This window comes from Ictalurus furcatus, chromosome 11, assembly GCF_023375685.1.
Source record: "Ictalurus furcatus strain D&B chromosome 11, Billie_1.0, whole genome shotgun sequence".
Taxonomy (NCBI): domain Eukaryota; kingdom Metazoa; phylum Chordata; class Actinopteri; order Siluriformes; family Ictaluridae; genus Ictalurus; species Ictalurus furcatus.
This window is the reverse complement of record NC_071265.1, coordinates 6200032-6225443: the sequence shown is the minus strand read 5'-3', so window position 1 is coordinate 6225443 and position 25412 is coordinate 6200032. Positions and strand designations below refer to the sequence as shown.

Sequence of the window (25412 nt, the reverse complement as noted above, 5' to 3'; positions counted from 1 at the left end):
GAAGACAAAAAGGCTGCCTGAAGGCAAATCCATCTCCTTCCCTGACACTTAAAAATGATTCTTCATACCATAGAAAGCTCTTTTAATATTTTACCCGAGGGCAAATAAAAGTAACCACGCTTCCTTCAGCAATGCAATGTGAATGCTATTTTAGTAATTCAGAAATGGACATGTTTTGACATTAACTTATGAGTCATAAGTATATGTAGAAAATGGACAAAAGAGCCAGCAAAATGTATTTCATGTAATTGTGGTGTGAAAAAGTGTTTCTAGGCAAACCACAGAAGAATGACTGAGAAAACAGAAAAGTATCCGGGATCTTGCTAATAAGCTACATAAGCAGAAAAGCTTCATTGTGGTGTTTTATTTAATTTACGTTCAATGAGTTGAACTAACTTTCATAAGTGGGAAAGCAGGGAATCGGGAGGAAAACGTTCAGCGAGCGGAGCACTGGCATTTAAATTCCTTTTATTGATGTGCCCATGCAATTAATTAAAATCCAAGGAGCTTCTACAGGGATCAGTAGATTAATTTTTAACAGAGACAGATGTCTGACTTAAATTGAAAATTGGCTGAATGTAAATATAAAGATGTGGTTTCTATGCATAGCAATGAGTGAATCCGCAAGAAGGGCAAAGTGGAATGGAGCTCAAACATTTAGAAGCTGGCCATAATGTAAGGAAGAAGAGGGAGAAATTATACCAGTCAGGTTTGCTTAGGTAAATCACTCTGCTTAGTTTAAACACCTTGGTTAAAGCCCCTTTGCATACACACAGCGATCGTTAAAATATATGTTCTGGGAGAAAAAAAAAAGGTCCAAGAACTAAAAATATCACTTCATGCCGAATGTGTTAACCTACAGCTTCATAGATGCACTCATATATCTCTGCCAATACATTATTTGTATAGCACTCTTAACTACTTTAAACAAAATAGCTTTAAAGAAATCTGTATGTAGATTTAGATGTGGACTGGGGTGGGGGGGATTACAGGGGTTTCTGATAATTACAATGTGGTTTTGTTTAAAAAAATATATATATATATATTTTATTTTCTCAGATTACATTTACTTCAATTAAAGCTTCAATTCCTCTTCAGTGTGAGATTAGTAAGGGATAATCCACAGCTAGGTGTGTGTTACGTGATTTCAATGCACGACGTGGAGGCAAAGAACCAAAGAGTGGTTGCCGCCGAAGAGTTCATTAAAATCATGTAATGCACACCTAGCCGTGGATTATGCCGCTTATACCATGGTCACTTGCCAGCATTGACAAGTTAAATCTGTCATTGATGTTGTCAATGCAAAATCTAACTGAAAAGATAAAAATAATAGCTAAATTTCATGTTATTTTATATATGGGTCGTTAGAGCTAGAATTCCACCCATTCTAAATCAAGAGCAAGCGAACGAGAGAGCGAGAGAGAGACCGTGTGTGTGAATTATACCGTCTGTCTACTAATAATGAAGCTGTCACTTTAACTGTGTTACTATGGTTATAATTGTTTATAGACACAGCATTAATATAAAACAGTGATTAAACTGACTGGAACAACCTGTGGTATACACGGTTTTAATGTACACCTTCCATCCAATCAGAACTGAGCATTTGGACACACCATGGTATAAAGATAATTAATGCCAAGATTAACCACCCTTTACCAAGGGTGCCAATAATTCTAGAGCTGACTGTTAATAACACTCTCTTTGTGAATGAACACACAACCTGCCTTACCAGTGCAAAGGTAACTCAATTCTGCATGGAAAAAGAAACAAACAAAAAAAAAATTGGAGCTATACTGATGATTAGGTAGCAAAAAACTGAATTATAGTTTTGAAAAAAACTATCTAGCAGTACACTGGTGTGAAATTGAGATCAGACATTTTCAGTCAGTATAAACAAATATATCATTTTATTGCTGCAAGTCTGTTATAAGATTAGTCAGGACACTGTTGGGTTTCTGTGTGTAGAGTATCATGACTCTGTGTTTAGCTGCTGGTGAGCAGGGGGTCCCATGGGAAAGGGGACAGGTGTGAGCCCCCTGCTGGGCAAACAATTCACACCTCTCCACAATAACATTAGTAAAGAGATAATACTAACAGCATAACTAAAGCTTTGTTGATAGTAAAACAGTATATAACTGCAACAATAAAATGATAATTTTAAAACCATTTATTTTTACTCTGGTAAAAATAGCTAAATTGGGGGTCTCAAACTTCCTGCAGTCACACACCCCTTAAATCATAAAACAAATTCCACTGACCTCATTTTACTGTCATATTTATTATCTGTTTAATGAAGTTTTTTTTTTATTCCTTAAGTTTTCACCAAAACCCAATAGTTTCAAGTTCACATTATTTTATATCCCCGCTTGTTTTTGAGTTATTGAGATTTGAATTTAACGCTGTTCAAGTGACTAGTAAAACCGGCTGATAATTATAAGAACTCAATATTAAATACAATAACTTAAGATAACGGTTGGATGTCATTTCCACCACTGTAACAAAATAAAAAATCACATACTACATGTACTAAATAAAGGATCCTGTCTTAAATAGCATGCTAAATGAAACAGAGCAGGTTTTCTAAAGTACGTCGCATTTAGTTGCTTTAAACGTATGAAAAATATGTTAACGGTTAAAGGTTTAAAAAAAAAGAAAAGGCTTCTGGGAGGGTTTCATTAAAAACAAAAATCTCTTAATCTAAGGGGGATGTGCTAGAAACATACACTTCTCATGACTACATTGATACATACTGAATTTATTGAAGGCAAATTAACAGAAACTGAAAATTTAATAAGTAAAGGTGGTGATGAAAGGTGTTATATCCAATAATGAAGGTTATTTCTGTGACAGTGGGTGCATGTGGGGGTGGGGTGCATGAACATCAAAATTCAAACAAAGTATTTAATATTGTTATGTATCGACATCCCTAGTGTTGAATTAACACCCAGAATGAATTAAGACCAGCTAGACAATAATTAACGCTGCAGGCATTCATTCAACACTGGAGATTTATCCTGTGTAGCATTCTATATAGGAAAACTAATTATCAGTTTTAAATGGTGTTGAGTTTTTTCACAAATGGCTAATGAACAATGCCGTGCTGCTAAATTGTCTTAACCTATAAATTAGGATGAGAACAAATATGCTTAATTCTGTGCATGTGCCCTGAGTAATTATGCTATTCAGAAATTTTCACAAAAAGCATTTGTTAGAAGAAATAGTTCCTGGGTATGCCTTAATATATGCTAATAAGATAAATCTTTTACAGTCTGCTAGAGTGCATTAATATGGAAAGCATATTAAAAGGCATATTGAAGCATTCTTGCCCTGGCTGGGATAAAGTCTGAATAAGGTCTTTGTGCATTTCACTGGTAGGAACTGCTAAGCAAAGCTTTCTATAGCTTAGCAGAGAGCTATTGAAACTTTGCATTTTTAGATGCTTGGCTTATAATACAATATATAATGAACAAACTCAGACTAAATGTGCAATTTGGTTATGGATGTGGTCCTACACCATGAAAGATGACTGGTACCCTTTTAATATCTGGAGCAAACATACATACACACTTTATTTATGCTATGCATTCATGATGTGACTACTAAGCCGAAAGTTGAAGGCCATGCCTAATTTCTCAGAGCTAGAAATAATCAGTCAGAGAAAAAGCATCTCAATTCTGAGATTTGGATCTCTGAAGCTCAAACTAAACTTCTTGTGAGCAGGGTAGTACCCCAAAGGCTATAAACAAGTAATACCAGTCAGTGCCTTACCCATCAACTGGTGTATACATATATACATATATAAAGTCTACACACACCTGTTAAAATGGCAGGTTTTGTGATGTAAAAAATGAAACCAAGATAAATCATACCAGAACCTTTTTCTGACATGAAAGAAAAATCAATCAGGAAAGTGTTACAAAAAATAATAATTCCAAGGCATTGGATATGCCATGGAACACTGTAAAGACAATAATCGACAAATGGAGAAAATATGGCAGTCCCTCTAAAATTATGAGAAGATCAGGAGAAAACTGGTCAGGGAGGCTGCCAAGAGGCCTACAGCAAAATTACAAGAATAGCAGCAATTTCTGACTAGTATTTGTGGCTTACATGTGACAACAATCTCCCGAATTTTGTATCTCTGGGGTAGGGTGGCAAGACGGAAGCCTTTTTCAACCAAAAATATATTTAAAAAAATACATAGAATCTCCCAATACCATGTGGAATAATTTGTTATGGTCTGATGAGACCAAAGTTGAACTTTTTGGCCATAAAACCAAAAGATATTTTTGTAAAAAACACACAGCACATCATCAAAAGATCCCCATCCCCACAGTGAAACACAGTGGTGGCAGCATCATACTTTGGGGCTGTTTTTCTTCAGCTGGAACTGTGGCTTTAATCAGGGTGAAGGAATATTGAATAGCTCCAAATACCAGTCAATTTTAGTGCAAAACCTTAAGGCTTTTGCTAAAACACTTAAGATGTTTCAGTATGACAACGACCCAACGCGAATGACCAGATCAACAATCTGACTTAGAATACTTTTGCAAGAAAGAATGGCAAAATATTGCCAAGTGAAGATGTGCCAAACTGATTGACTCTTACCCAAAAAGATTGAATGCTGTGATAAAATCTAAAGGTGCTTCAACTAAGTATTAGTTTAGGGGTGTCCACACTTACTGTATGCAACCAGGTTATTGTAAATGTTTTTTTATTTTTCATTTTTTCCCCTAACATGATTCTTATTGTTTTTCACTTAAATTAATAAGTTATAATTTCACAATAAACGCAGAAAAAGGTTCAGACGTGATTTATCTTGGTGTTATTATTTTACATCACAAAAACCTGCCATTTTAACATATGTGTGTGTAGACTTTTTAAATCCACTGTATTAAAGACTAGTCAAACATACGTACAGCACATTTTATAGGTGCTTTCAATTGGTTATAATTTATATTTTATTAATACTTACTGGACAGGGATGCCAGATTTAAGAATGTACATATACCAGTCACTGGAATATATTCAGTTGAGGATGAATTCCCCATGGTCTCTACCATTTATCCTCAAAGCAAACACAAAAAGAATTGCTCCGCAAAAGGTCAAAAACAAGAGAGACAATAACAATGAAAAGTTTGACGATTGATCAGTTTTGTCGATTAATTGGCACTGATAACCGATTGCTGGATCAACAAATTTATTGGCAAAAATCCATACCGATAGGCTAAAAAGGGTCCACTGTCATTATACAATACGAGAATGGCCTCTAGAGGCGAAATCACTGACAAATTTCGTTGTGTAATTTGAAGTGTTTTTTGACTGATTTTGGATTTCTCTATTTTTATTTGTTATTTGGAGTTTTACTTTCTGGTTCGGGTTGGATGTATATCTTTTATCTGCTTTAATATATATTAAGAGTTAATACATATTAATATTTATATATTTACTTCATTTTAAAAAGCACAGTACATTTTCATGGCAGAGTCAGTACTGTTTATTTTTGTTTGATAAAGTTCAGCAATATTTTACTTTGAGTGTTATGTTTTCATTCAGTATCGATTTTAAAAACTATCGGTTGATTAATCGGTTATTGGCAGGTACTGCCCAACTTTTAAGTTATCTGTAAAATCCACAACCTCTAGTTTGAACTGAACCAAGGAATTAAATAAAATATTTACCCTCAACTGTACATCACAAAGCAGCATATAAAGCAAAATCCGAGTTTTTTTTTTTGTTTTTTTTCAGTATAATCCTACAAAAGCAGCACGGAAATATACTGAACTGCTGCAAAAAAATAATAGTGTTATTATTAAGACAGCTCAACATTTTATATGAAGGAAGCGGTGGTGCTGTAGCAGTAATAATGACACAATGATTTCAAATGGTTCATTTATTTTCTGGCTCAAAGCACATATTCAACCACTGATCCCTAGTCAATAGTCATATCCATATTAGCATCACATATACCAATATATTTATGCATTATTATTTGCAACAGTCTTTGAGTACCTCAGCAGCTGCTAGAAGGTCTATTCTATCATGTTTGCCACCTTGTGTATGTGTGTGTGTGTGTGGGTGCGTGTGTGTGTGCTATGAAGAAGCTTGTTGCTGGAAGCAAGTGTGTATCAGAATGAGATTATATTCTGCTCCATAGAATCCGGAACCTTATTGAAATCAGCAGGAATCCTCAGCGAGCGGGAAGTAGTGGTTAATATGTTCAGCTTCAGCTTAGCCTTTTAAATGAAATAATAATGTGCTCTATACAAGGGACCCCATCTGCTAGTATTACGCAGAACATTTCTTTTGATTTCTTAGCATTCTTTCCATCTCTGGGATGAATTCAGAGAGTTCTTAGTTGGGCCGAATCCAAGGGAAAAAAGAGAAAGGAATCATAGAATTGGGGTCGTTCAAATATCTTTCACTCCTCCCATTTTTAACAAGAGAGGTTTTACTGATGACCCAAATAGAACTAAAAGAGCTAACAAAAGCAGGCATCTGTCCTGTTTTTTTATTTATTTATTTTTTTAATAAATCCCTAGCATGTATCCACATTGACATGCATATACAACAGCAACCAGTTTATTAATTACTAGATTAGTGTATCATATTTGATATCAGTGTCTACAGTGGATTGTTTCTTTCAAATGAGAAAAATAACACATCTTGTCTGTTTTGCATGTTTGCTTTATGCAATATGCAGTGTGGGGTATGTAGGTTTCTACCTAAGGGTGCAAAATGCAGTGTGTCATATATGCAAATTTATTAATTTAGCACCTGCAGTCTAATTTACCACAGCCTAAACACCACTATAGGAATGGTAATAGTGTGCACGAATTAATACTGAAGAGCAGATATTACATTTGAGCAAGTTAATTTCAAGCAATTTAACTCTTAGTTTTAGTAAGATAGCCTTAGTAAAATTATTCAAAAGGTTTTGTAAAACACTGACCTATTATTATTGTTATACAGTCAGTTTTATCTGAAATATTCACCATATACAGTACTTAGCCATGGTTGGCTGCAGTCATAAAAAAATAAATAGAATATTCCAGAAATAGAGTAAACATTCCTAATTTAAATTGCACAACGTTCAATTTAATTCATCACCAAATGTGATGAAATCCCGTGCAGTCCCGCCCAGGATGTTAATCATCCTTTTGTCCAGCACAGAAGAAGAATGAAGAAAAAGAAAGGTGAGTAAAGTACAATGAATATTTTAAAGCGAGTGACAGAAAGAGAGATAGATAGAGAGCGACCACATTCACATGACTTGAGGGTGGATGATTGGATGAAAGTGATATTCACTGATGAATCATGAATTTGCACTGACCAAGGAGATGATTCTGGAACTTTTGTCTGGTGCCGTTCCAATGAAACATAAAGATGAAATATAAAGATGACTACCTGAAGAAAACAATCAAATTTCCCCACTCATTTATAATATGTGGTTGCATGTCAGGTAAAGGACCAGGGGAGACCTCAACACTCAAAGCACATGTGTACATTGGAATTTTGGATACTTTTCTCATTCCGTCAATATAAAATAGGTTTGGTTATGATGAAGTCATTTTTCAGGATGATAATGCATCTTGCAACAGAGTAAAGAGTGCTAAAGTTTTACTTCAGGAAAGGCATTCCAACTCAATGACATGGCCAGCAAACAGTCCGGATCTCAATCCAATTGAAAATTCATGATGGAAATAAAACATAAAATTGGTCCATGACAAGGCTCCATCCTGCAAAACTGATCTGTCAACCTCTGGAACCAGTTGGAACCAGTTTGATGGAGAATATCGTTATTAACCCGTGACACTGAAAAGGATTAAGCGGTATAGAAGATGGATGGATGGATGAATATCGTTATTAATTAGTGAAGTCCATGCCTCAAAGAATTCAGGCAGTCATAAAAGCCCAAGGAGGAGCAACAATGTACTAATTGTGATTTTTTTTTGTTCATGATTCCATAATTTATTCCTCAACATTGAGTGATTCAATAATTTTTTCCTCGACTTGATCGGGGGAAAAAATATGCCATTAATTAAAACAATATAATTTAATTTGTTTGAGGTATGTTTCATGAAGCCAGAATGTTCAGCTATTAAACAAAAAATTGTTTTGTGTCATGTCTGTGATTTGTTTATTTGCTACAAAGTAAAAAAAGCCAAGTGAGTATCCTCTAAGTGTGGTGATTCCATAATTTTTGCCAGAGGGTGTATGTGGAGAGTCCATATTAATATAAACCATTGATTTGCCTTTCAGCTGGAATGAATGTCAGAGTTGGTGTTATAGAAATGTTATCAACAGAGAATTCAACAGAGCTGTGGTATATGTATATACAGCTGTTGCTAGTTCTTCAGATATACTGACCTAGTACCCAATAAACTGTTTATGAGTCTTTGTTACCTAAAGAAATGATTAGGGATGACATTTGGATAATAGAATGCCTCTGACTACTCTTTTTAAAACAAGTTCCAAACCACAATGTACTTTGCTGTCTCCTAAATCAAAATTAATAGCCACGATTGATGTCAACTGGCACTTTCTTGGTATTTCCTGATTCAGTATCTCAGCACTCCGTCGAGGTTAAAAATCCATTTATTACCAATGGTGCAGAAAATACTCCTCATCTGTCTCTTGCTCATTAGAGAATAACACCTTCGTTATATTGAAACGTGTGACAAATGGGCAAGGCGCTCAGAGAAATATTGAAATTGAAAGCTAATTCCTCATGCTGATGCATAATTGTACCTGCGATTTCCCATTTATTTATTTGATATATGGCCACTTATTTGCAAAGGCAGCCTCTCCTCTTCTATGCACAGGCCATCCCTGATGTTGCATCATGGTCTTTAACCAAGACAGAGTCACCATTTCTTTTACCTTTGCATTCACATCCATCTTCATTCATTTGTTTAATTAAAGTTGCTGATGCTTAGAATAATTTCCATCAATCACCTGAAGAGGTCAAAGAAGCAAAAGTAGCAAAAAAGGATTCTGTCTATTCATCTCAATCAGCACACTGCAAAAGTACTTCAGCCTAAACAGTGTAGTCAGAAAGTGACTCTGCATCCTGCTTCCTATTACTGTAACAAATTATCTATAGAATGTGAGAAGAATGCCAGTACATCTGTTTAACAGCCTTGTGCAACGCTATTTAGACTATATTTTGCAATTAAGCCAGTCTTAATACAACCAGCACAACACATTTATTCACACCCAGGCAGTGTTTACTATGGAAAACTGCCTGCCACTCCACAGTTCCTGGATCTCCTACCAATCATGCTACTATGGCATGAAAAGGCAACAAATCAGTGAGAAAAACATGTTCCAGTCACAACTGGACTGATAAACACACCAGCTGCAGCATGTATTTAAGCTAAAGAGGAATATTTTTGATTAATTAAATAAATAAATATTAAATAAATAAATAAATAAATATAAGTACATCACTGTGGAAGTATCTGAGTCAAATCTTTCCAATCTTTTTTGTTCTTTTTTAATACCCATTTTACCTACAAGACCCAAAAGAAGTAATAATAAAAATAAAAAAAAATAAAAAAAAACAATCCCATTTAGAAATTAAGAACACAGCACAAAGAGAGATGATGTTTGTAAAGCTAGTGGTCTAAATGTATATTTTATATACAAACTCTCTTCCTCCAAAATGTTTAATTTAAGTGGCAAGAAAACAGATTTGTTGTCAAAAGTCAAATGCTAGTTGCGCCACACACTGATAAACGTTACCGTGGAAACGAGTAGTAGGAACACCTACTGTCAACGTCATAGTACAGCGACTGGCAACTTGCAGAGATAAAAACGCTGCATGTTTGAATGTACCGTAACAGCAACTTAATAATTACTTACCACTGTAAACATGTTACATTGCTACAATACTATTTATCATACAAAACTGCTATCGAACACACAGAAGAATATGCCATTGCTGACCAGAAATAAACCAAACAACTATAAATAAACCAAACAACTACAGTGAGGGAAAGAAGTATTTGATCCCCTGCTGATTTTGAACGTTTGCCCACTGACAAAGAAATGATCAGTCTATAATTTTAATGGTAGGTTTATTTGAACAGTGAGAGACAGAATAACAACAAGAAAATCCAGAAAAACGCATGTCAAAAATGTTATAAATTGATTTGCATTTTAATGAGGGAAATAAGTATTTGACCCCCTCTCAATCCGAAAGATTTCTGGCTCCCGGGTGTCTTTTATACAGGTAACGAGCTGAGATTGGAGCACACTCTTAAAGGGAGTGCTCCTAATCTCAGCTTGTTACCTGTATAAAAGACACCTGTCCACAGAAGCAATCAATCAATCAGATTCCAAACTCTCCACCATGGCCAAGACCAAAGAGCTCTCCAAGGATGTCAGGGACAAGATTGTAGACCTACACAAGTCTGGAATGGGCTACAAGACCATTGCCAAGCAGCTTGGTGAGAAGGTGACAACAGTTGGTGCGATTATTTGCAAATGGAAGAAACACAAAAGAACTGTCAATCTCCCTCGGCCTGGGGCTCCATGCAAGATCTCACCTCGTGGAGTTGCAATGATCATGAGAACAGTGAGAAATCAGCCCAGAACTACACGGGAGGATCTTGTCAATGATCTCAAGGCAGCTGGGACCATAGTCACCAAGAAAACAATTGGTAACACACTACGCCGTGAAGGACTGAAATCCTGCAGCGCCCGCAAGGTCCCCCTGCTCAAGAAAGCACATATACATGCCCGTCTGAAGTTTACCAATGAACATCTGAATGATTCAGAGGACAACTGGGTGAAAGTGTTGTGGTCAGATGAGACCGAAATGGAGCTCTTTGGCATCAACTCAACTCGCCGTGTTTGGAGGAGGAGGAATGCTGCCTATGACCCCAAGAACACCATCCCCACCGTCAAACATGGAGGTGGAAACATTATGCTTTGGGGGTGTTTTTCTGCTAAGGGGACAGGACAACTTCACCGCATCAAAGGGACGATGGACGGGGCCATGTACCGTCAAATCTTGGGTGAGAACCTCCTTCCCTCAGCCAGGGCATTGAAAATGGGTCGTGGATGGGTATTCCAGCATGACAATGACCCAAAACACACGGCCAAGGCAACAAAGGAGTGGCTCAAGAAGAAGCACATTAAGGTCCTGGAGTGGCCTAGCCAGTCTCCAGACCTTAATCCCATACAAGATCTGTGGAGGGAGCTGAAGGTTCGAGTTGCCAAACGTCAGCCTCGAAACCTTAATGACTTGGAGAAGATCTGCAAAGAGGAGTGGGACAAAATCCCTCCTGAGATGTGTGCAAACCTGGTGGCCAACAACAAGAAACGTCTGACCTCTGTGATTGCCAACAAGAGTTTTGCCACCAAGTACTAAGTCATGTTTTGCAGAGGGGTCAAATACATATTTCCCTCATTAACATGCAAATCAATTTATAACATTTTTGACATGCGTTTTTCTGGATTTTTTTGTTGTTATTCTGTCTCTCACTGTTCAAATAAATCTACCATTAAAATTATAGACTGATCATTTCTTTGTCAGTGGGCAAACGTACAAAATCAGCAGGGGATCAAATACTTTTTTCCCTCACTGTATATATCTATATTTAGCTGAGGAGCACTGCACACTGGTAGTTAGCTTATTTTTAGTCTCTTTCAGCTTTTAACATCAACATGATAAATACTAATGTAATAGATAATAATGTAAGAGATTTTACAGATGGTCATTCTCATAAATATCTTTCTAAAAGAAAAGAAGAGCATTGTTAATACTGTGATACCAGGAAAACAACAATATTTTTAGACTAGGTTATCACACGATGAAAATTTCAAACCGTAATTCCCATTTGCAGTTTTTCACTTTTGATTTTCCATGTTCTTTACCCTAGGTGTCACGTCATGGCAAACTCGTGACTCCATTTCCCAGAATGCACCACAAACTACAAACATGGCCAACTACAAACAATGGTCACCTTCTCCTGAGGACTAATCAGAGACACCTGTTCCCAATTACACGCACAATCACACCACACATAAAAGAGTAATGAATGAAATATACATTCAGTTCCCATAGTCTCTGTATATTACCAAGCTGTTCTATTGTTTTTGTCTATTCTGGTTTTGATTCTGCTTTGCCTTTGACATTGATTTCTGCCTTACCTGCTCTAGATTGTTTGCCTGTCGCCTGACCCTTTGCTTGTTTTCACTATCTTAGTATTTCACGATTTGCCTGCCTATATCTCTGATAATAAAACTCTTTACTGCAATTGCATCCATCCTATCCCTTATTATGTGACACTAAGAAAGAATGTTTGGCAAGCAAATTTTATTTACCCTTTGATTGACCACTTCTACATGATTCCATGATTTGCATAGTTGGTAGATTTCAAAATGAATTTTTAAATGTCTCCTTTATAACAACAAGCTGTTTTGAATGTTACAACAAGGAAGCTCTTCTTGGCAAACCAGTTGGAACTGTGTGTTGTGGTTAAATGTGACCAAAGGAGAACTTTTTAGTCGTACACACCATCTGGACTTTTGGTGATAAATGCGAGCTCAAAACAACAGAAAGCAGCTGATAAAATATGAATGTTAATCATTGATTCTTCTGGGCTGTTTTGTGGCTGGTGGCATTATGATTTTTATTCAGTCATTCTAGGATACATTATCCCAAAACCTGGTTGCCTCTGCCGGGAGGTTAAAGTCTGGCAATAGATAGTAGACGTCTCTCAACAAGATGGTGACTCAAACAAATGCAAGCACTATTCAGGTCATTCTCTAAATGTGATCTCTGTGATCTGAAATGAAGACGGCAGTCCACGTGCATAAATCCTAAGATTATAGCACCTCAAAGTATTCTCCATTGCATGAAGGAGGATCCAATATCCTGCTTGTTAGCTGTTATAGGTGCTGTTATTCTCACCATATGCATCAAGAATTTTGAAGCCTGTGCTTAGGTTTAAATAACACTATGGAGCATCCCTGTGTGTTTGAATGAAAAATATCCCTTGCTGCATATACTTTTCATGACAGTGTATATAAATAAATATGCATGCCTCGACCTGCTATTATTTATTACATTCATCAACCATAAACCTGATTAAAATGATTTTTTTAAAAGCCTCCTATCCTCCATTTGTCCTCCAAAAGAGGCAACTGCATCCTCCAAACAATAGAGATGGCCTAGCTTAAGTGTAACTCAATTTCTAAATATAGCCACTGAAGACTGGGGTCAAGTCCCCAGGTCTGTGTGCATCTAGGCCGCAGGGTTACCTTGATGGCAGTCGAGGCGATCTGGAGGTGGTGTAGTTTGCGCAGTGTGCTCTCTCTGTCTATAAAGTAGGAGGCAGCCAGCTGGTGGAGTGCCTCCAGAGTCACAGCTGTGCTATTGGAGTCAGTTGGGTCGGCAGCGCGGCTCAGTCTCCTCTTGTCTACAAAAATAGTTAAAGCCTCTTCACCTGCAACAGGACAGAGATGAGTGAGGAGGGCAAAGGAAGGGGGAAAGGGATAGGGCAGCAGTGATTTATTATAGTAAAGAATAAAAACATAATTTGCTCCATTTCCCTGGCAGATATAGAATATGTTTTTTTTTTTTTTTTTTGCTGATATAATACTGGTGTGTTCTGCTCAACCATGTGTTCCTAATACATTTTTTTTTTCATAGTCATAGATGGATGTGCCCATGCTGACATGGGTGGGGTGGCACAACACAGGGTGTGGCATTCAAAAACCTTGAGGTTTTCCTATACACTTATCACCAAAATTGCACCTCTCTGCACAAATGTGGCGTCAAAACAATATTTTTCCTGACCCATTCTTCACATCATGGAGTATGTCTTTCCATACTTCAATTTAAAAATATGAGCTTTATGTTTCTTCACGGGTTTAAACGAATGTACACAGGCTTAAAAGAATATACTGGGGTCACCATTTACAAGACATTACCCACAATTAATAGTAATTAGCATCATAATCACAGAGAGCACAACCTTATCTTGTCTTCTGAGCTTTTCCTTTATATAATCAATTATTTTCAGTGTACAGAGCAATGAGTTGGTGTCAAAGAATGGTTACTTTTTGTGTCATCTACAGAAATGGTAATGCTATGCTAATTGGAGAAACATGGTAATTTCTAGTAAGTAAATATAAATACATAAATAAATAAAAATCTCAAAGCTTTGAAGAAACCCATTAATGCATTTTAAATCAGATTTAGTTAAGCCTGATTCAACCCAAATATAAAATGATGGGTGAAGGGTAATTTTATTAATTTATTTTACATTTTGTACACACCGTTTTAAGTAATTTTTCAAGTAGCTTATTTTAAATAGTTTATCATAAAATCTAATCAACATGGTCTTGTACTTGCAAATCAAGACCATGGTTTCCAAATTTTGCTTCACTGTTCCCATTGTTTCTGTTTCACTCCTGTCTCTGGCCATATCCTGTTATTGGTTTGTTACTTTGTGTAAAATTGTCCTGCTTTTAATAATTGATTATAACCCTCGATTCTCGCTCTCTCTCTCTCTCTCTCTCTACACATGCAACTCCCAAGTTACCAGTGATCCTGACTTTTGCTCTCCGGACCTGCCTGATCCATCCTGATGCCCTACTTCTGCTTGTAGTTTTCACTCGCTGCTTCTGAGGCTGATGCCATATGGACAGCCTAAAGATCACCATGAGATTACAGTGGATGATACCAGACAGACACCATTAAGATGGCTGTGGATGTTTTTTCTTGGATAGCCTAAAGACATTAGCAATTTCTAAGAACAGTTTGCATTCAAGTCTTTATCACTGAACAGTTAATAACTTCAGTTTGATATGTGATATGTCAGATTTAACCTTAAAACAGTGTTCATATTCAAGTTCCTGTTAACACAATTAGCACTTTTTGACTTTATAATACACAGTTATATAAAAGCAATTATTTATAATCACACTATCCAGTGTCACCTAGATAAGAATTGGTTCCTTTCAGGTTTTTCTCAAAGTTACATCCTCATGCCGTCTCAGGGAGTTTTTTCTTGCCACCATCAGCTCTGGCATGCTCATTAGGGATACATTTATAAAAGTAAAATTTTATCCAGATATATGTAAAGCTGCTTTGTGAGAATGCCCATTGTTAAAAGGAGGTTTTTTTTTGTGATTGTTGAGGCCAAAACTGCTTGATTTTGCTGAGGCTTTTTTTTTTTCTTCAAAATTTGCAACACAACTTGCAGGAAACATCAAACAAGGATGATCCATAATCATAACATACAATGTAATTCACATCTAACCAAACCAATAGAGTAAAATTACCTCAACTGTTGAAATTGCACAGGTGGCAACATTACTAACAAGAAAATCCTAGCACACGGAGGAAAAAAAAAATAAACAAAACAGAACTAAACAGAATTTTCCACAAAACTCTGGTGCACGTTGCTAGATGACACAGCTTTTTTCCAGTAAGAAAGGCAACGTTAAAAAAAAAAAAAAAAGCAAGGCAAAAGTTAGGTGTGATCACTACTTAATAATAAGCAGCTCCTCCACTTCTTTTTTGGCCCAACAGATCACAGCTCCACCCACTTGGTTTCTATTGTCTTAGAAGACAGAGGATAGTGAATTCTCAGGTCAGAGTTCACTATCCCTTATCAGAACTACATGCACATATTTAATTTCCATGTCCTTTCCCCTTCAGTGAAATGCCTTTTTAGCCAGTATTATTCATGTTTGCTCTGACTGCTGATTAAGCAGAGAAAGATGAGAAACGCATAATTTTTAGGCATCTCCTGTAGCACTGTAGCAATGGGTCAAAAAAATGATCTATGACTAAACAGCTGTAATTAGTGTGATTTTTTATGAAATCATGTTCAGCCAACAGAACGATTTTACACTAGGCAGTCAAGATGAATATTCTTTACTGGCTTCATACACACTGTACAGTATAGTACAGTGGGTATAAAAAGTCTACACAACCTGTTAAAATGCCAGGATTTTGTAATGTAAAATGATGAAACCAAGATAAATCATGTCAGAACCTAGTCTACCTTTACCTGTGACAAGTTAGCCTATTAATTAAAGTGGAAAACAATAAGAATCATTTCAGGGGGAAAAAGTATAATAACCTGGCTGCGTAAGTGTGCACACCCCTAAACTAATACTTAGTTGAAGCACCTTTTGAATTTTATTACAGCATTCATTCTTTTTGGGTAAGAGTCAATCAGTTTGGCACATCTTGATTCTTCCTTGGAAAAACTTTGATTGGATTTGAGTCTGGACTACTTGAAAAAGCTTGAACTTGTTTTGGTAAAGCCATTCCTTTGCTAAATTGGTGGTTATTGTCATGTTGAAAGTTAAAATTGTTTTAGCAGAATCCTTAAGGTTTTGTGCCAAAATTGACTGGTATTTGGAGCTATTCATTATTCCCTCCACCCTGATTAAAGCCAAAGTTCCAGCTGGAAAAAAAAAAAAAAAACAGCCCCAAAGTATGATGCTGCCACCACCATGCTTCACTGTGGGTATGGTGATCGTTTGGTGATGTGCTCCGTTTTTTTTGTGCCAAGCATATCTTTTGGTATTATGGCCAAAAAGTTCAACTTTGGTCTCATCAGATCATTAGACACTATTCAACATGGTTTTAGGAGATTGGATGTATTATTTATTTACTTATTTATTTTTTGTTTAAAAAAGGCTTCAGTCTTACTACCCTACCCCATAGACCAGAGATGTGAAGAATTCAAGAGATTGTTGTCACATGTAGGGAGCAACCAGTACTTGCCAGAAATTTCTGAATAGTCGAATAGTTTTCTCCTGGTCTTTTCACGTCCTGTTCTTAGCAGTGTCACTATTGTGCCATATTTTCTCCACGTGCTGATTACTGTCTTTACAGTATCCCATGGTATATCCAATGCCTTGGAAATGCTTTGTAACCCTATCCTGATTGATATTTTTCAACAGCGAGATCCTGTACCTGCTTTGTGAGCTCGTTGTGCGGCCCATGGTTTTTCCAGTTGGATGTTACGAAGAAGATGTTAGGAAAATCCTATTGGAACAGCTGTACTTTATTTGGGTGTAATCAGTCGCTTTAACTGATGGCAGGTGTATACTAATTTATGTATTTAACATGAGTTTGAATGTGATTGGTTGATTCAGAACATTGCCACATTCCCAATTATAAAAAGGTGTGTACACTTGTGCAAGCTGAGCATTGGAAGTTTTTTTTTTTTTTTCGTCTTTTTTTTTTTCTTTCCAAAAACAGTTCTGGGTGTTTGTCACTTGATATTTATATGTTGCAATTTCACAATAAAGGTGAAAAAGGTTCTGACATGATTTAACTTCATTTATTTATTTACATCACAACAACCTGCCATTTTAACAGGCATGTGTAGACTTTTTATATCCGCTCTATTTGTTATATAAGGATAATATTTTAGTTATATTCCTATACCTCCCAATGTAGCTGACAGCAGGAAGTGTGTTCCATATTTCTTGATGATGTTCTCGGTGATGGCACTGAGGGTGGGACGGCGGCCCAGCTGCCTGATGATCTGCATGAACTCTGGGTCGAGGGGCAAAGCAATGCCATTGTCTTCTCTTTCCAGAGCCAAGCTGTTCACCTTCCAGCGTCCGAACTCTCTGAAATATCAAACACACACACACACACACACACATGCACACACACACTGTAAAAACTGAGAGTGGGGTTAATTAATATTTAGTAAATAAATGAGAGTAACCTATACTTAATAAAAAAGACTTTGTGCAGCTTTGGAATCACACTGAGTGGAATTCAACAAATTGTCAATAATTATTAATTGCATTTTACTCAGTTTTGTTTGAATAAAATTAGCTGTGAATCACTGAGTAGAATTTAATTGTATTTTCTCAGGAAAGTCAAGGATGCAGAAAATGTATCAAGTTTACTCATTGGGAGATCGTTGGTTTTAATCACCTTACACTTCTGCCCAAGGCATTTTGCGCCACATGGACAGCAATCATCATCTGCCACACATTTCATGAACTGCCGTTTTTCCAAAGGTAAGACCTGTTTAATTAACGAACTATTTATAACCAAGTTGCTGTAGCAGTCGATCATTGTGAGCTACTGCAAGTTATCAAATCAAACATGCCAACTTTACTGCGCTGTAAATCAAAATGAAGCTATGTAGGCTAGTTATTCGAAGTTGGTCTATCTTGTTTTTGATTGGACTAAAAGCATGGCAAGGACTGAAAAAGTGGTCAGCTAAATGTCACAATTTCATGTGATTTTCCCCAAGTATAATGTTATACCGCATCTTTTACCAATTTTCCTGGCCTCAGCCCGAGCTTCCACCCCTACCCCACTGTATCAAGCTAGCTGGCAAGAATACACAAATGTATGAACAATTTTGTTCTTAGCCTCATTACTCTTAGCATCATTCTAATTTGACACGTTTCAGTGTTCCTGCTATTAGCATACCCTTGATGTAAAGTATCTACAAATATTTAATACACTTTAATAATTATTGATGCATGCCACAGTTTTTATGAAAACATATTTTATGGAAGTAAATCAACTGTGTGTCTGACTAGTTTGACACTGTCTTTCAGAAGCCACTGGGTTATTTAAATACAGTTCTGTACTTGAAGATCATAAACCTCTTTGGCCACTTCTCGGTACCCATGAACAGATGTTCTCTTATTGTCCTCATGTGATAAGAGACCTGAATGTAGTGGCCTTAGATCTGGTACATAGATTGCTGCCTTTTTTTTATTTTTATTATTACCTTAGGTTTTGGCCAATGGGATAGCAGTGTAAGATCTGCAAGCCTTTGTCTGCCACAAAGGGGAATATACTAAAGCATTACAGACTACAACACGCAACATTTGGTCATGGGCAATCCCAGCCCTGTCTATATGACTGTTGTGATTGCACATTTAAATCACAGAATGCCCTTCGCACACATTTGTCCAGATACCATGCAGCTGAAGAAAGTCTACAGTCAGGAATCATCTCTTCTTTTAAGTGTTTAGTTTGCGATGCTTGTTGTTCTACAGAGAAGGACTACATTCGGCATATTGGAAATCATCTGAAAAGCCACAAAATACACCAGTCTTTTGTGTATTTGAAGAATGCAACTTTCTGATGAATATGTACAATACATTCCTGAAACACACAAGCAGAAAACACAAATCCTATTCTTTGAGTGATTTTAAGCAAAACATGTATGAGAGTCACCATAATTAGACTGCTGACCATTCTGATTTACCAGAGGCCAGTGATGGTGAGGGCACTAGTTTGCATTGTGATCAGGAAAGTGCATCAGACTTAGTTCTTCAAAGAATTGCTGAAGCGAGAGAGCATATATAATGCCTCATTGAAGTGCATTGATGCCCTGGTTGAAGAGCTTCAGTTCATTTCATCTTCAGCATCTGTTGCTGTTGTTAGAAACATACTTGATTCAACATTGAAGTTTAATAAATGCATTGTTGGGTGCACGGTGGCTTAGTGGTTAGCACGTTTGCCTCACACCCCCAGGGTCTGGGGTTCGATTCTGCTGCGGGGGTTTCCTCCGGGTACTCTGGTTTCCTCCCCCAGTCCAAAGACATGCATGGTAGGCTGAGTGGCGTGTCTAAAGTGTCCGCAGTGTACGAATGGGTGTGTGAGTGTGTATGTGATTGTGCCCTGCCGGTGCTCCCTGGGATTGGCTCCAGGTTCCCCCGTGACCCTGAAGAAGGAATAAGTGGTAGAAGATGGATGGATGGATGGAAATGCATTGTTGACCAGGCAATCAAAACTGACTTGGCAGAACAGTTGTGCTTCCATCCCATTAGTACAGCACTTGCAGCAGGTGGTCCACTCGGTTCGGCTTTTAAGAGAAGAAGGTATTTTAAGGCACATTTCCAGTGTGTTGATAGTGTTGAAAATATTCTTATTTCTAAATCATATTTTTTCAAGATCAAATTCCAGAATCTGAATTAGGTTGATTCTCACTTTTAAAGGTGTTGTAAGAACAATTTGTACATTGGTTTCATTATTTATCTTTTCAGATCCAGGATGAGTTTCCCAGAATCACAATGGTGCACCTTGTATCAAAGTTCATGTCCAAACTGGATGAATACGCTCCCAGGCTTCTGAACCTCTTCCAGTCCAAAGGTGGAACCATGGGGTTGAGATTGCAGGCCATCCTACTCAAGGTATCCTTCAATGAGTATCATGTTTGCTAATGTTTTATTTTTGAGATTTTTTGGTCAAACTACTGGAATATCATTTGCTTATTACTTAAATCCACAGGAAGTAATGTTAGCCTACATTTTCTCTACAAAAAGAGTGAAATAACTGCATACCCTTTTAAAATAGTTTGTATACACTCAGTGGCCACTTTATTAGATAATCAGCTCTGTATATTTGTTGCTAAAAGGAATAGGTCAGCATTTTGGGTAATACGTTTACTGGCTTTCTCGCCAAGAGTTAGATTTTCAGATTGATACCACGGTCTGTTTTATAAATGTGAAGCTTCAACCAGCACCATAGATTATCATAAAAACTGGAAACGGGGAAACAGCTAGTCTGGCTCTGTCCAAAGTTAGCTAAATGTGCCTACCAGCACATCTAAATCTCACTGGTTAACAAGTTATGTCTTGTTTCTTTAATCCATACAAGGTGTAAAATGTTGTGGTTTTATGGAAGTTTATGTGCTATGCACTATTTCGTTACTGGGACCTATGACTTCCTTAAGTCACAGCTGGTTCCCTAGAAACCTCAGTAATGACAAAGTGTTTCATTAGACTGGTCCCTGAGACAGCACATCAAGAGTACTTGATTGGGATGTGTTTAGCCACCTAGTGTTACAAATTGCAGCTTTAAAAGGTCAGTGGATGATTTTTACACCATGAACTTGAATAATGCTTATTGTTGTCATTTCAGACTCCAAGCAATCCTAGCATCAACATGATCAGCAATGTTGTTATTCTGTGTTTGATGGTGTATCTTTGGGAAACTACAGATCAACTGTTAAAAGAGTATGATGTAAGTTAAAGTACATGTTAAAATATGAAGATGATCTCTCTCTCTCGTCTCTCTGTATACTATGTTTCTCTCAATAATTCTTGACAAGCTAGTTTTGTAGTTTTGTCGAGTAATCATTGTCCTTTTGTATAAGTGTGTAATTTTTTTTGTTTTTCATTAAGGAATTTTTAAGTACTACTGCAGAAATAGGTGGTGCTATTTGTGGTACTGTCTGATTTCACCAACTGGCAGAATTCAAAAGGTATTAGTAGTTTATTTATTCTCGTTATGCCAAGAAATGCACTACTAACAGCTATATTTAATATGTCTTTATAATTTGGCCATAAAAGTTCCTAGCTAAGAGTTTCTTCCTAAGAGCTATTCACAAAGTAGCTGAGATGCACTTTTGCAGAGACTGAATCAACTTCTAAAATAAGCAAAGGAGCAGAGTTGATCCGGTTGCTGTGGGTTTAGGATTGCTTGACAGGTGACTAGCCTGTGTTAGTGAATGTAGAATAAGATGTAGAAGATGTAGAAGAAACTAATTTATATAGCAATGGATTGATTTCATTTAAAAAAAAAAAAAAAAAGAAAGAAAAAAAAAAAAAAAAAAAACCTTTACAAAGATTTACAACTGTGACAAATCAAAACGATTCAATGACACCAGAGATGATAGTTTGAACTATCATCTCTGGTGTCATTGAATCGTTTTGATTTGTGAGTGAGCTGATTGCATCATTTTTAACTTAGCTGCCATGAAAATATGCTTTTACAAGTACATGATCTCTTTCTAAAACTCTGACGTAAATGGGGTGCATTACGTGCAACAGCTATGTCAGCCCCAGATTTTCTTGTCCAAAGGGTTGGAAGCAATTTAATTAGATGTTTAATTAGGACCTTCTCCTTTGGCTCTACAGTCTGAAATACACAATGTTCTTGCTATTTCAGGATGCTGATGAAGACAGTGTGTCGCAGGACCTTGCTGTACAAAGGATGATAATCTACAACATCAAGACTAAAATGTCAGAGGGTCCCGATGACCTCGGTATCGTGGTAGAGGGCATGAAAGTTCTGACTGCTCTTGGTAAATTTCCAAGGGCTTGCTCCTTACTCCTTGGGTTGACATATGTAGTGAATCTTGCCTATCCCAAGGAGCTCAGGTATACGTTCGAAGTCTTCCAGAAACTCATCCTTGAGATGGATTGTTCAAAGCTGTCCCCAAAGCTGAACAGCCTGAATAACATGCTACTAGATTCAGAAAATTGACCTTTGCAGAATGAAAGGGAATTGTTGCGGCACTGTCAACTGTCACATGGTTACCTTCAAGGATTTGTTAAATGCTTGAGTTTCAGTGCTGCAGGTGGTGCATGCTGCATAATGTTTTTGACTTAACATTGGCACAGCCATCTGTTTTTGTACCTTGTGATTCCACTGTGTACACCAGGGATGCAGGGATGATTTTACATGTTTTAATTGAGGAATCTGAATTTGCACAAATAAATAATGTGATTGTTCAAGTGAGTCCCTTTTGAGTAAGTGAAGAACCAAGGCAAATGGAAGTACTTTTGTCTGTTTTCTTACAAGACCAAATGCACTTTATTGTTGTACTGTTATTTTATTGTTATATTTTGGCATTTTGCACAAATGTTGGGTAAACATGTTGAGACAAAGTTGCACAAATAAATGTTTACCTTCTGTTATGTTTATGCATGGGGATCTGTTGACCCAACTTAAGTAAACTTTGTCACCAAGAAGGTTATGTTGGGTGGATTAGAAATAGAAAAATGATGACCATAAAGTGACATTAAATATTATTGAATATATTTAAAGTCATGTGATACCAATTAAAACTTTCATTTAAACAATTAATTATGGTACAGATAAACAAGAATAGCTCTGTAAATGTGTTGAATTAAGCAACAATGTGCTCAAATATGAGTTGATATAATTTATTTTATTTAGTAAATACAAATCATTTTTACTCAGAAAATTAGTGAATTAGTTTCCCCCAGACATTTAGTATATCTAAATTAATTTGGATACTTATATAATAGATAGATACAGATAGTAAATATAACTCCGTTTTCCTTGTGAAATTAATTTGGATTTACTCAATATTTTTGAGCTATTTATCTCATCATCTATTAATAAAGCCTACACATTTTAACTGTTGCTTTTATTACCATGCACTTATTTTATTTTATTTTTTTTTACTTAAATTTAGTTAATTTTTTCAATACTGTTTAATAAAAGTTGTAGTACTTAAAATCTATTATATATATATATGTGTGTGTGTGTGTATATATAATATAATATACCATTAGTCACATTTTTTACAGCGCACACACACAGAGTTAGAAAAGAAGTCTCAATCCCACCATAGAGGGTGTCGTGATAAAGCAGTGAAAGACATTTAAACTAGACTGATTGACTTTTGTGTAGCTTCAGAGATTTTGAAGAGGTTAGGGTCTCTTTGAAAATTGATCTCACTCTGCAGAAAAAAAAATCACAAAATGAGTGGCAAAATAAATAGTCATACAGCTTGTGTGTGAGGGTGAGCCTCATTCAGATAAGACCTGCTGGGGAGAAAATATGATGACTGCATGACCCCAGTAGCTGCTATTTGAATCTCTCTTGTGTATTTTTTTTTTTCCAACAAAAAGTGCCATTATGTTTGAACTCTATTTCTAGGCATTGCTCCAACCTCCAACTGCTGCAACCCCCATTGTCCCACCCCCTACGGTTTTACATAATAGTGCAATCTGGGGTTATTTTGTCTGACTTTTTTGTTAATGCTGATAAACATTAGCTAGACTTTGTGGCATGCGGCGAGAAAATCAAAGCTATTTATAAAACGACAGCGTCTGATGCTATCGCAAATAAGACAGGTGCAGAAATGATAAGATGGGTGGAAATGTAGGGTGGAGACAGAACAGGAAAAGGAAAAAGGAAGCATTGTCACTCAGCAGAAGGAATCTGGGGAACATCTGCATAATGAGAAGTGATCATTATTTGTGTGGTAAATGCAAAGAGACAGCAAGGAGAGAGGGAGAAGAGGGAGAAAGATGATCGATGTTGTGTCAGAGCTCACAGAGCTGATGGACAGTTGTGGATGGAGCCGGAGGCTAATCCAATACTGTGCTGGAGGTACAGGTGCACAGTGGGAGAAGGATTACTAAAGAACTACCTGCTATGCCTCCCCACTAAGAGCTGTGACTGCATGAAGTCAACAGAGAGAACACACTCCGGTGAAAACTCGGAGGCCACAGTAAAACTGTCACTCACCGGAAGCCTCTGAGACCGCCTCCATCGCATTCTGAGAATGTAAAGGAGCTCTGAAAAATGAGCTACTTGTAAAAATGTGACATTGTGAAGCACTTGTTTACCAACTGGTATCTGAATGACTTTGATACAACAGAACAAATGTTATGTCCGAAAGTCACCACATCTTTAATTTAACAGTAAAAAGAAAACTCAATACGGTATCATGTGGAAAAATATGAGTGGTACAAATCCAGAACGATGACAGAATTCGCTTGACATCCTGAATTCTGATGACATCACTCTGCACTTCAGCTTCTCATCAGAATTTCTGTCCAATCAAATGCTCTCTAGAATCTGAAGTGTCCTGCCCCCAAAATTTGTAATTTTCCTGGACCGTGAGATGAGCTAAACGCTATTGGCTATTTCGGGGCCACTAGATATGTTCTGCAGTGGCTTCCTGTTTCAGTGGAAATTACATTAACAATCGAATAATGCTTCGTGTTTCAAGGCACTTCACTTGGACTTTAATTAACGCTAAGGCTAATAACCCTACCATTAAACTTCGCAACTCTTCATGCGAACTGAGTGGTGATTTTTTACAAGCTTGCAAATGAGCCCATTTTCAGGTGGCAGAAAGGCTTTTGATATGGTATGAAATGTAAAATAGTCCTCCAGTGTTGCTGTTTGACATTTTTATCATTGCTAGTGGTAGGGTAGGGGTTTAAAGGTGCAGATAACACGAGATATCCAAATATCCATTGAGATAAAAGGAATCTGATACTATCAGCAATCAGTTCAAATCTATCAGCCGTTGATATAGTGCTTTTTTGATATAGTGCACTCCAGCTTTTTTCCTCAGCCAGCAGATATCAAAAGAAAAGCAAGAACATTTTGAAAACAGTTCTAAAAACGACATCCTTTCCTAAAGTGAAATATGTTTCCATTTCCCAGGTGTCTTATCAACAAGTAAAGTTAGAACATTTAAACATTTGGTTGCTCCCGAAATTGAAAACAATGGGAGAAGAATACATGTAAAGATTCCATTCAGACTCTGGTGCAGGAGCATCACGGACATTTTAACATTCAATATCTGATTACAGACTGAATCAATTAGGTGTATATGCATTTTGCTTTGGCATGTAGCTATCCAGCAACTTGATCAATGTGTGACATT

The 25412-nt window shown here is 36.8% G+C and overlaps 1 protein-coding gene across 1 annotated transcript in view; it reads right to left on the bottom strand.

Annotated features, from left to right (window-relative positions):
• The window catches only part of brinp3a.1 (bone morphogenetic protein/retinoic acid inducible neural-specific 3a, tandem duplicate 1), a 67733-nt gene that overhangs the window by 19280 nt on the left and 23041 nt on the right, over window positions 1-25412 (bottom strand). Inside the window, exons 3-4 of the mRNA XM_053636301.1 lie at window positions 17435-17622; window positions 13279-13463 (exon numbers count right to left, since the gene is read on the bottom strand). Of these exons, the coding sequence (XP_053492276.1) occupies window positions 13279-13463; window positions 17435-17622 (373 nt within the window). The remainder of the gene's footprint in view (window positions 1-13278; window positions 13464-17434; window positions 17623-25412) is intronic.